Raw genomic sequence first — 12936 nt, 5'->3', positions numbered from 1 at the left:
CTGGAAACAAGGGACCACTTATTTCTACATTGTGAGGTTAGTGAGCAACTCTGGATGAAAATCAATGTGCGGCTAGGGTATGGTCCGATTCTCTTTCACACTTGGACAGCTTTTTCATCTTGGCTGGATAACAGCGATTCTATCTCTCCCCGTCCTTTGCGGAGACTTGTGGCGCAGGCCACTCTTTACGCCATCTGGATGGAGAGAAACACTCGTTACCACAACAACATTTCCACAGATGCTCTGGTACTCTTCAAAACTCTGGACTGTCAAATCAGGGATGCGATCTTGGCAAAACAACATCGCAGCAAATTCAAAAACCTCCTGCAAACCTGGCTTCGTTATGTCTAGTTGACCTAGTTGATCTACTCTTCGTCCAGCTTTGTTAGACCCTCTCTTGGTTTTATTTTTTTTGGCAAGGGATGGCCTTATGTATCCAAATTGTTGTACTCTGCAAACATTTCATTTTAAATGAAATTCACAAGTTTACAAAAAAAAAAAAAAAGATGGATGATATGATAGATAGGGTTTAAGTGGAAGGAATATAACCTGTTTGCAAAAGCTTGATATTGGCGGACTCAAAGTCTTGTGAGTTCGTCAGACTCTTCTTGGAGGATGAGTAAGCAACGATTGACATCTCACCAGTGTAACCCATATTCCCGAGAGAAATTTTGAAATTATCATAGATCGACGCAGGGGTGAGATTCACCGGGATTCGGCAAGCATCCAGGTCCCAGAAGATGCCTGTCAGAGCCTCTGCGTGGTTGTAATTAGGAAAAATACATAAGCAATTACGAAACAGGAAAAAAATATAACAATATACAAAAAAATACATAAGCAATTATCGAGCAGGTGTTACCAGAGAATTTGGTGCTCACGGAACACATAGTTTCCACGGAGGACGATTCTGATTGAGTAGTTGCTTTCTTCTTCTTCCGCTGCTTCTTATTACAGGCATCACATAGTAATGATGTTCCAACTTCTGGGAGGTGGTTGTTGAAAGGACTCCCTCCATATGATAGGCTAGACCAGACCCAAACAAAACTTGGAACACCACTAGGCACACGACTAGACAATCCTGATGTGACTTCAGGAAATGCCAAAAGAATATTGTTTCCATGCTTTTCTAAGTCGGAGTAGTCAACGTAGTATGGGGTGTCTTGTGAGATTACCAAGATATTTGTCATTTGAGAACTATTGCTCATTACCCAGTCATAAATGTCAACCAAGATATCACTATGTTTTTCACGGTTATTTTCTGAAAACAAAAGACATATCGATGGAGATCATCATCATCAGATAAAAAATAAAGGAAAACAAAAAAAGATGGATAGGGTTTTTTTAAAGTGCAAGGAATATATATAACCTTTTTGCAAAAGCTTGATATTGGCGGATTCAAAGTCTTGTGCGTTCGTCAGACTCTTGGAGGATGTATAAGCAAGGATTGACATCTCACCAGTGTAACCCACATTCCCGAGAGAAATTTTGAGATTATTATAGATCAACGCAGGAGTGAGATGCACGGGCATTGGGCAAGCATCCATGTCCCAGAAGATGCCTGTCTTAGCGTCTGCGAGGTTTTAATTAGGAAAATAACAATCACCATGAGAGAAAGTATCAAACAGAAAGAAAGATAAAACTTGAAACTTAAGTTGGATTAGATCCGTTAATTTAATAACTAAAGATCGATCAAGTGTACTATATATATAATCGAGATATTTCAACGACGACATGATATAGAGAAAGATTACCAGAGAAATTGCTGCTCACGGAACACATAGTTTCGACGGAGGACGAGGATTCTGTCGGTAGCGAGAGAGGGCTTTTGGTTGTTTTTTAATATCAAGGGTTTACACGTCTAAAATGACTATAATATATCCCCTAACTTACGTCTCTAAACCGCACACAAAGCCCACCAATCCAATATCTAACCCGTTTAGTGATTATATTATACTCTCTATATATATATGGTAATTAACTGATCACTGATTACCATAATAAACCAACTTATTTCTAATATAATTTGACTGTATATTAACTATTTCATATAGTTTTTTTAAACCAAAAAAAAAGCTCCATATTATCTTTTAATATATACTAGGTTTTGAACCCACGCGTAGCGTGGGTTTATTTAATATATTTTGGTGAAAATTATATATGACTGATAACAGTTATGAAATAATATCTTATAGAAAAAATTTTAATTACTATTAAGGCCAAACTTTTATTTCCGATACACCAAAATTTAAAAAAATATAAAAATCAGTTGTGCTAAAAAATCAAATCTGATCAAAAGAATCATGGATATAACTGGACGTCCAGAAGAGGCGGATCGGACATTCGAACGGGTGACCTTGCATATACTAAACCATTTTTTTTACGGCCAGACAAACGAAACACTTTTTGAATCATGAATTAGTCTTGTGTTCTCATATTTAATTGATAGCCACAATCTATGTTTTTGTGTTTTTCCATTATTTTTTTACTTTTCATATTCTTTCTCGTCACTTTTATTGTCAAATTTCCATGATAATTGTCATTATTACTTTTACCGTCTGATTCTTCGTTATACTCTTCTTCTTCCTCTTTCTCATCTGCTTTCTCACATTCTTCCACTCCCTGTTTTAAAAATCCCCTCCTAGCACTGATTACGCCCCACAAAATCGCTAGGCCCACCTTCTCCGCATCGATTAATGACTAATCCCCGCCTAGCATCGATTATCCGATTATATCATCCAATCTGATTACTTCCCGCTTAATTTTGTATATACCAATTACTTTTGACGCCAAATATAAATCAAATATATATATATATATATATATATATTTTGTTATTTAGACATTGAAATTATGAATTTATGATGTTTTACAATAACTAATGTACAAACTATTAACTAAAATCATATTTTTTTAAAAAAAAATTACGTTTTTATGTGTTTACTGTCATTTTAATGATAACACTATAATTTTATATTTTATTTGATATTTTTCTTTTCACATAAACAGAATTATACATATATTTAGTACTATGTATCTTATTTTATTATTAATTTAATAGAATAACCCTAAAACTAGTCCCCGATTAATCCCCGTTTAATCTCCGATTTTCTCGCTAGACGCTAAGCCCACCCCGTCCGCCCGACTAGCGCCTAGCGATTTCTAAAACAGGGCTTCCACTTAATAACTTGTTAACCAATCAAACTCCAAGACCAAAATCATTGTCTATTTTCTCATAAAATTTCATGGATCAGCATAGTCACCACATGCACTCAATTAAGATATTTTCACTTGTATACTTACTCGGTTTTAGATCCACATGTATTGAAACTTCTTGAACCAAAATCTTAATACTATAAAATTCCAAATTACTTGTAGAGAAAGTAATATGAACACATATATAACTAATAAAATGTGTGTAAAATGTGTGTTCGTGGTCGATCATTTTTTCTTTAAATCTCAAAAATTAACTCAAACAACATCAATCAATGGTCTTGCAACGTCAATCCTTCAAGCTTGCTGCTCATTCGTAGTAGGAAGCATATTAGTCTTATTTATAGTGGTTCTCAGCTATTGTTTAAAAATTTTATAGCCAATGTGGGACGTTGTACATACACTTATTTATAAGTTTTTAATATAAAAATTTTACATAATTTCAAAAAATTTTAAATATTGAGATATCTGATTTTGATTGGTCGTTTTAAAATTTTTAATATAGAAAATCGTGTAAATTTTAAAAATGTTAATCAGTGACATGTCGAATTCCGATAGGTTGTTTAAAATCCTATGTGGACGCCGTAAGGAGCTTATAGCTCCAACTTTTATTAATATAGATAATTATAATATTTTAAACTTTTCAATTTTTAAAATTTGGACGCCTGGTAAATCAAGTTTCTTGCTCATTCATAGTTGAAAGCATATTAGTCTTATTTATAATGATTCTCAGCCATTATCTAAAAAATTTCTAGCCGATGTGGGACGTTGTACATTCATTTATTTATAAGTATTTTGATATAGAAATTTTACATAATTTCAAAAATGTTAAATATTTGAGATGTCTGATTTTGATTGGTTATTAAAAAAATCTGAATATACAAAATCCCAGAAATTTTTAAAAATGTTAATTAATGACATGTCAAATTTCTATTGGTTGTTTAAAATCCTAGGTGGACAGTCTTAGGAGCTATAAGCTCCTACTTTTATTTAGTATAATTTATAAATTCTAAAACTCCAATTAAAAATATAATTCAAACTAGAGAAACCCTTACTTTCCAGTTTCCACCAAACCACTAACACCATTTCATAACTTATCATTTGTTTGAGTTTTTTCTTCTTAAATCATCTCATATCTATGGTACACTTCAAAATTACACCTTAATCATTTTAAGAGATAGAACATAAAAAAAATATTTGTATTAGAATACAGATGATGTTTTAGAATTTTTTTTTGGTTTATCACAAAGGATTGTTTTTTTAGTGTATTTAATGAATTTTTATTTTCAAAACAAGATAACTATGTAGTATTTTTTTTTGTGATAATTAAATCGATTCGGTCTGATTCATAATCAATCCCTATTATGCGGCTATTATGCGGGATAACACAACTTAGTAGTATTCTAAAACACTTTCCTAATGTTTTTATTTTAACAATATATAATTCAATGTATGGATGTAACTGAATGACAAGTTTTAGAAAAAGCACAACTAAATAAGTTCAAAAAAGGTAGAAAACAAAATTAATTAACCATCTTTTCTAATACGGAGCGAAAAATTTTACATCATTTATTATTATTTTTAATCTTGGTGAAAATTATAAATCACCATCTTTTCTAATACGGAGCGAATATATATTTAACTCAGACATGTTGGAAACATAGTGTCTCAAACCACAAGAATAATAGGGACTAGGATAATAAACAAAAGATTGCTGGTGCACTCTCCTCCTATAAACGATGATCCACATGAATCACATTAATTAATGGTATCTTAGTGAAAATTAATTAGGAATATTTCACAGCCCAAATTACTCCTTTTGTCAAAGTCGTCAAAATGCAATAACCGAAACAGAAATGGAGCTTTCTTCTTGTTACAACCACAGGGAGTCATTGACTTCCTGCAAACCTTCGGATCTACGTAGTCCTTGTTGGGTCTCTTCTTACGCGTAGGAGGAACCGAGATATTAATTACACTAACCTTCTTCTTCAAATTTCTCACAGCTGCTTTTGTTAAGGTGTCCTCCCTAACATATCCTAAAATGTCACCTTCAATACCTAGATAGCGAAACCTCTCTCGATATATAGTGGATTTAAATGACTATTTGATTTTGAAAGCTATTTAGTAGAGATGAAAAGTTAGACATAAATTTGTAATAGATTTCTTTTGTTTGGGTTTGCACAGTAGAAACAAACCTTAATGGAAGCAGATCAAAGATATTTCGGATCACTGTACTGGAATTGAACAAATGTGCCTTGAAAGTCACTTGTACAACCTAGATTGTTCAACAAAAACATAAAGATTATGGCAGTGGTTAAGTGAGTGGAATAATGCACTGCCAATTTTTTATGATCTACAACTCCATGGCGTCACAATATTTTTGACGTTGCCTTTAAAACCGATAAGCCATATAGATTTTTTTTAATGTTAAATTTTATTAATCAACAAAAAGAAAAAATAATTACAGAAGTTTGGTCGGAAATTGTAAAAAATAATAAGCCATATAGTTTATAGTGCATGCTCTCGCTGCTACCGTCTGATGAAATATGAGTCAATGATCATGTAAACATTGTCATAATCTACCGATGCAAGGATTATCGTATTTGTTTTGATTTTTTTTCCTTAAATCATCCAAGTATAGAATATACTCAATCGTTTGTAGTCTCTAGACCAAAAGTTCCTAAGAAGCCTTTTGCTTGTCCCACAAGGAACACAACAACTACATGATCTCGTCATCAGACCCCATTTTAGGCCCACTATAAACGCAATTAATCTTCTGACTTACAAATACAATCTGATCCACAAAAACGGTGTCGTAGTAAAAGTAGAGTAAACGCGACTTTTTTAACAACTGTCTCTCTGATCGAAACTATCATTCTAAGTTTGTTGAGGATTTCTTTTTATCATTTCGATATTTATTTCCTTTCATGGATGAAGATGGAGAGATTCGTGGTGTTCTTGCCAAAGGATCTGATGGAGTTGATTGGATAAGCAAATTACAATTTACAAGATTGTTTGCTGTGTGAGGTACTCTTGAATCTTCCCACTAAAGATGCATGCGGTTACGACTAGTGTGTTATCCACTAGATCTAGATGGAGAGATCTCTGGAAACACGTACCTGGATTAGACCTAGACAATGCTGGTTTCCAAGATTACAGCACCTTCTTGAGTTTTCTTGGTGGCTTTCTTGATTTCAACAATGACTCATGCTTACAACAATTTACATTGAAGTATGATTATGAATCTGAGATTCCTCTCTCATGGGACGATGGATCAACACTGTTGTTACGCGTAAATTTATACGGAAGTTAGGATATTTAGTTGCCTCAATTTATTTACACATGTGAGAGCTTGGAATCTTTGAACTATGATTCGTAATTTTCTCGTTAGGATCTCTACTGTCAAAGATATGACCATTTCTTCAAGTACGTAATCTAACTTGAATCTGCTATTTGAATGCGTTACTTTGTTCTATAATTCTATAAGCTGTTTGTTTCGATTGATTTAAGCTATTTGACTTACAATCTCTAACCGCACACAAAGCCCACCAAATCCTACATCTCCACCCGTTTTCGGCCCGAGACGACTAAAATACCGTTAGTGTACTGTCAAAGATATGACCATTGCTTCTTTCTTGAGAGCGAGCTGCCCGAATCTAAAGTTTCTTGTCGTGGTGAGGAATTGTCTATTGGACCAAAGATGTAGGATGCTGAAATCATATCATATATAACTTGTGTTTCTTCCACTTGGTACGTGCAGAAATCTACTGAAAATCATCAAGAGAGGCAAGGAATTGTTGTTTTATCTGGACCTCGGCGTTTCCTATCATCTCTCGAGTATGTTAAGATAGAAAGGCTATTGAAAGGAGCGGCAATGAAGATGGAACTAGTGAGTTACTTACTTGAGAATTCAAAAAAGTCCTCAAGAAACTGACCCTATGCTTGGATGATTCCATAAATAAAGAATGACGAATCTGTCACTGTAAGAGATCTTCTTACCATTTCAATACTCTCTGCTTTCTCTTAATTTGTAATGGTATCGAACTGTTGCGTACATGGTTTTTATGAAGTTTATTTCTTTTAACTTGTAATGGTATTGAGTTCTGAGTTAGTAGAAGAAACACACAATCCTTACGGATCAATTAAGTAATTACTCCTTCGAGACTAATTAGACACGGTTTGTAAGATAAATGGAACAGAAGGAGACGGGGGATTACATGGAAAGGACAGCAGAAACTTGCACAAGCGACCAAAAACATAGACCATAGTAAACCGAACAGTGAATGTAGCAACGTGCGTACAATGAACATTTCCTCCAATAACTATCCCACTACAACATGTAATAAATTATGCAGTAATTGTAGCTTTAGACTCAACCGGTTCAATATCATGTGATTCGAAGAACATATTAACCTGTCTAGGGATGACACTATAGAATGGGTATAAGAGAATAGAAAAGGATAATGAGAACGAGAAACCAAAACCGAAGCGAATTGTCGACAAAGGCAAAGATCCAAAACCAATACAAAAAAAAGCTTAAAAATTTGGATGAGAACACAATGTTTTCTCTGCAACCAGTACTATCGCTAGAACAGAGCCATAAAACATAACAACTAATAGGGTCTAGCTCTTGGGAGCAACCTTTTCCTTTGCCTTTTGAAGCTTCAAAACCTTCTTCACAATCTTTTGCTCCTCAACAAGGAAAGCACGGATGATTCTGTTATCACAAGAAACAATTGAATTAGTCCTTTGATTACAAAGAAAACTGATTCAAAGATTGAGCTCAAGAACTTACCTTTCCCTAACAGCAGAACCGGACAGAACACCACCATAAGCACGGTTCACGGTCCTCCTGTTTCTGGATAACCGAGACCTCTTGTACTCAGCAGGCCTCAAGTGTGGGATCTAAAGAATCAAACAGAGAAAAGTTAGATGCTGACGTGAAATGACACACACAACTAACAAACACTACTTTCACTTATGATTAGCGCAAACCAAACAATGAAAAAATTTAAAGATTTCTGCCGCCAAGGTAAAAAGGTTACTCTTACATACAAAACGAGAAAACTTGCAAAGACCAAAGCGGCACTAAATTTAGCTTATGATAAAGTTATGTACTGATGTGGATTAATATTAACCAGCACAAGACCGTCAATAAGCACAAGAAGGAATCCTAACTACTACATTTGCTGCCACAAAGAATAAACAAAACAAACATAAATACACAAAGTGGAAAACTTTCTGCCGCCAAGATTAAAGAAGACTCCTTAACATACAAATGGAGAACACTAAAATAAAACAAGGCGGCACTAAATTTAGCTTATGATAAAGTTATCTACTGATGTGGATTCATCTTAACCAGCACAAGACCGTCAATAAGCACGAAATCAAATCAATAACACTAAACTACTACATTTGCATCAATCAATACATAAACGTCAACACAATCAACTCAAAGACTATTCATTTCAGGGTCAATCCAAAATCAATCAAAGGACACAACTTTAGTACCAAAAATCAAATCAATAACACTAAACTACTACATTTGCATCAATCAACACATTAACCTCAACACAATCAACTCCAAAGACTCAATCATTGATTATTCATTTCAGGGTCAATCCAAAATCAATCAAAGGACACAACTTTAGTACCAACAAATCAAATCTGAGAGAAATGAATCAGAAAGAACTACTTACACCCTGGATACGTTTGCCGGTAACGGGACATTTAGGACCACTGGCTCTCTTCTTGGTGGTCTGGTAAGTCAATTTACCTCCTGCAAAATCAAACAAGATATATTACACATCTGATAGATCGGTGAATACAGATTTAGATTTCAGCTGAAGTAGATGAAGAAGAAAACAGAACCATACCTGGGGTTTTGACGATCCGGTGCTGGTTTGATTTGGTGGCGTAACTGTGCCTCGATCGGTAAACTAAACGCTGCACCATTTTCCCTCCTCTCTCTCAATCTCTCTCTCAGACCCTCTCGTGTCTGCTAGGGTTTTTATCCTCCTCAGCTTGACGGAGCAGAGAAGTGACTTTATAAGCTAACATTATCTTATATAAGGGCACACCCTTTTGCCCTAGATCGGACGGATCAGATCACATCTTCGTTTATTATTAACGGACGAGGTTTTATGGGCTTCTTATCTTTACATAAACCGGCCCAAGGCCCATCTTTCGGATGTTGTCGTTAATTTAATTAATTCACTAGCTCAAGGTTTGATTTGAACTTTGTTGAATCAGAGAACGAACATTGCTGCTTCAGTGTAACCAGCAACTGTATACAGCTGAACCATTCTTTATACCCACTTCCACAATCTTTGGTTTGGATTGGTATGTATGATTAACACTTACGAGTTTGAAGAATCAAGAAACTTACTTCCAGTCTTCATTACAAATTTATCTTTCTTTTCTTTTATGCTTTTGTTCAACTGATCTTAGATTAATAAATTGTAATAGGAGAAAAACTACAAAACTAAGCTACCATATCTCATACGATTATGATATACATTTTGTTCTCAGGAACAACAACAAAAAAAAAGACATCTTCCTGGATCTGATAAAGCCATAATGTTTCCAACATCTATGATCTAATCTTATATGCAGAGAAAGGATCAAAATGGTAACAAAGAGAAAGATGGCTCCATGTGAATCTTTCGACCGTTGAAGCTAATCCTGTCAAGTTTCTCCTTACACCAAACTAACTTCTCGGTGGTAAGTTTGGATATGTTCATCACTCTTGAAACCAGTCTCAGTTCTATCTGAGCTATCAGTAAGTCATCCTTGACACCAACACTACTCTTTGACTCATTCTTCTTAAACTTCTTCACTATACAGATTTGGCTTCTTAGTATTTCCTTTAGCTTCTTCTCCTTCTACATTAGGCCAATAACAGGTTCTTGAGTGTGAATATAGAAACATTAATGTAATCTGACAAAAGGAGAGCGAGATATTGAAGAATTTAAAATACCTTTTGGAGATGAGTTCTGATATCTGTCAAGAGCTCAAGATCTAAAGGATCTTGTGGAGAGACTTGAGTATGGTGAGAAACTTTCACCATTGAAGTAAACTCGTCTTTGTCTGCACAAAGAAACTCCAAGAAAATACACATCGATTCTCGGATAATCTCTCTCAACATTTCAATCTTTACCGCGAATTCTCCTTCATATCTACATTTCTTATTACTCTTCGAGGAACGGTCATCTGAAAACACAGCAGATTTTGGTATTAGCACCACAAAGGAAAGGTTCAGTATAAACTCATGAATAGTGAAAACATGTTTTGTTTTACCTCTAACAAGTGGAACCTGAAGGAAATTATGGAAATGGCGACGGTTCTTTAAGTAAGTCTCAACTCTAGATGAGTTCTGAAATGGTTCATTCTCCACAAACCGTTGAAGAAGAACTTGGAATAATTGAAACTCTCCAGCTACTAAATTATATTGATAAGGAGGAACATGAGAATCAAACTCCAAGACTTTAGCGTATTGCCATTGAAGCATCTCCCACGAGAGACAAACTTGGCCTACGTAGACAGTCTCAAAGTCTCTACTCGCTTCTTTCACAAGTCTCTCAATCGGATCACATTCAAGCTTATGTTTCTTGAATGGCCATATATTCTGATGCAGAGGCAATTTAGCCGCTTTAACACTGTTTCTGCTCGGTTTAGATGAATCTTTTAGCTTTAGCAAACCTATAAATCAAAACCAATATGTTACTACTATTATAGTACTTCTATAGACCCCACCAACAAATATTATACTTGAGAGTAGTTGAGACAACATTTAAGAAGGAAAGAGACATTCTTAAAAATCTGTCCTCACAATCAAAGGAAGAGCTGGAATCAGACAAAAATTAATGACTCTAAAGACATGTCATTGCTAAATATCTCAAAAACGTTAAACATTGATTAAAAAAAATGGATTGATTAACTTACTGATGGAATGCATTGTTTGAGAATCAATGACATCGAGTTTTCGCATTTTAACCGCATAGCTCTTGTAAACCTTGTGGATTTCAGAGATTCTGTCTTTGTGCTGATCTTGTTTTGGTTCAATCTTGAGTGGTTTCAGCTCTTCTAATGGAGTATCTGATTCCTCAAGAATGGTGCACAATCCTCCTGTTCTTGCAGTCCTTATCTCTGTTTTCAATTTCTCAATCACATCACTATGCTCAAACTCATCATCATCATCTGAATCTGAACCATCATCAAACTCATCATATACCTCTTCTTGTTCATCAAACCCCATATTCATCAACTCTTCTTCTTCTCCTTCTCCATAAGCAAAGTTAGAAATCTGTGAACTTGGGTTGAGTTCTATAAACCCATCAACATCATCATCATCGAACAAGTGTTCTTCGTGATCTAAAAGTTCCTTTAAGACACCACAACTCATGAACTCATAAACCAACATCTCTTCTTTCACGTGTTCCTTTACAAAACCTTCTGATTCTGATTTCTCCAAAACCATGGACCTCGTGTCCGGTTCCTCAATATCCGAGAATCTCACCATCTTCTTCTTCTTCTTCTCCTCCTCTTCATGAACAGTAGCAGAGTAATCACGAAACTTAAAGCTAAACGCTTTAGGTTCTTCTACAAAGCCAACGATGCTTTTCTTGTCGGAATAAAACTCGCATCTCTTGCTAATCGAAACCAGAGAGGTTTCCATCTCATCATCGTCTTCTTGTGTTCCACCAATTTGGTTTTGATCTTGATGATCACCGTAAACAGAGGAATCGCTTGTGTTCTGTTTCTTGAACACGACCAAGCTTGTCTCTTTGTCTGAATTATCACTAAATAAAACAAACCCATTAACCAATAAGAAGAACTCACAAAAACAGAGAACAAAGAAGAAGAAGAAGAACTTTAACGTTACCTGAAGAGATTAGAGAGAGAACCCCAGAAAGCATCGAGAACTACGAAACTGTTTCCGTACAAAAACTGTTTTAAACCAACACCAAAACCTTTATTGGAGAAATCGAAGTTAGTAGAAGTAGTAGTATAAGTCTTCGTCGTAACAATACCCATTTCAACGCGTTTGTGTGGTTTAAAGTAAACGCAAAAACGTCTTCAAGGGTTACACATGATTAGTGTTTTAATGACTTTTTCCTCCCAAGAAAATTCCAAAATTTTCGTCTAAGAGATCTTTCAACTATTAGAGAGACGACGTATACGGACATAGAAAGTGGAGGAGGAGACACTAGAGAGATGTGCGTTGAAAGAAGGAGATCAATTTTATGGAATCAGGTGCGAGATTTGTGGATGGGAAAATATCTCACTATTACACATTTTATGTAGTAATAATATCTCTCACCTAAGGTAATGTTTTGCTTTCTCATTAAATTTCGAAAATTTTGATTTTTAAAAAAAAATCGAAAATTTTGATAGAAATGTTTTTCTTCTTTTTTTTTATTGATTTTTTAAACGAGAATTTGTATTTGTGCTTAAGATGTCCGAAAGGGAGAAGAGAGAATAAAGTTTTTTTTTTTTTGTAACATACTATGATGCATTAGGATTTGAATTAAAATTATTCGAATAATAGTATTCTTTCCTCAGATTTTTGCTTAACTTTGTCTCGGAGAACGGACAATGTTCAACGTGGGAGAACTCAAAGAGTCAAACTTATTACATTGCTTCTCGGGTTCTTGTCCATTTGTCACTTTGCTTCAAACATTCATTGGTTCACTTGCCCTTTTTATCTTGGAGTTTCAACTGTTT

General features: G+C 34.8%; 2 protein-coding genes and 2 non-coding genes across 7 annotated transcripts; all 4 read right to left on the bottom strand.

Annotated features, from left to right (window-relative positions):
- Window positions 1–7653: 7653 nt before the first annotated feature.
- LOC104788029 (large ribosomal subunit protein eL34y) lies at window positions 7654–9382 on the bottom strand. Its single transcript, XM_010513708.3, has 4 exons — window positions 9087–9382; window positions 8910–8989; window positions 8006–8115; window positions 7654–7927 (listed from the first exon to the last, which is right to left on the bottom strand). Exons 1-4 carry the CDS (start codon window positions 9163–9165, stop codon window positions 7834–7836), a joined length of 363 nt encoding a protein of 120 aa, XP_010512010.1. The 5' UTR covers window positions 9166–9382; the 3' UTR covers window positions 7654–7833.
- LOC147944842 (small nucleolar RNA snoR110) lies at window positions 8226–8309 on the bottom strand. The gene has a single exon (XR_015558837.1). It is a non-coding gene; the product is annotated as a small nucleolar RNA snoR110 (small nucleolar RNA).
- Window positions 8446–8530, bottom strand: LOC147944841 (small nucleolar RNA snoR110). The gene has a single exon (XR_015558840.1). It is a non-coding gene; the product is annotated as a small nucleolar RNA snoR110 (small nucleolar RNA).
- A 305-nt stretch (window positions 9383–9687) lies between the features above and the next one.
- LOC104788028 (uncharacterized) lies at window positions 9688–12886 on the bottom strand. 4 transcript variants are annotated; one of them, XM_087451205.1, is made up of 6 exons: window positions 12243–12482; window positions 12095–12159; window positions 11155–12011; window positions 10510–10911; window positions 10190–10422; window positions 9688–10094 (listed from the first exon to the last, which is right to left on the bottom strand). In XM_087451205.1, exons 3-6 carry the CDS (start codon window positions 11885–11887, stop codon window positions 9834–9836), a joined length of 1629 nt encoding a protein of 542 aa, XP_087307331.1. In that variant the 5' UTR covers window positions 11888–12011; window positions 12095–12159; window positions 12243–12482; the 3' UTR covers window positions 9688–9833. The 4 variants fall into 4 exon arrangements, with proteins under 4 accessions (XP_087307331.1, XP_087307330.1, XP_087307328.1 ...); XM_087451204.1 differs by having other exon boundaries at window positions 11155–12000; window positions 12243–12405; XM_087451202.1 differs by having other exon boundaries at window positions 12095–12886.
- Between the last annotated feature and the right edge of the window lie 50 nt (window positions 12887–12936).

The sequence above is a fragment of the Camelina sativa genome, chromosome 5, assembly GCF_030686135.1.
Source record: "Camelina sativa cultivar CO46 ecotype springtype chromosome 5, ASM3068613v1".
Classification (NCBI taxonomy): domain Eukaryota; kingdom Viridiplantae; phylum Streptophyta; class Magnoliopsida; order Brassicales; family Brassicaceae; genus Camelina; species Camelina sativa.
Note: the sequence above shows the minus strand (reverse complement) of the source record. Positions and strands in the feature narration are given on the sequence as shown.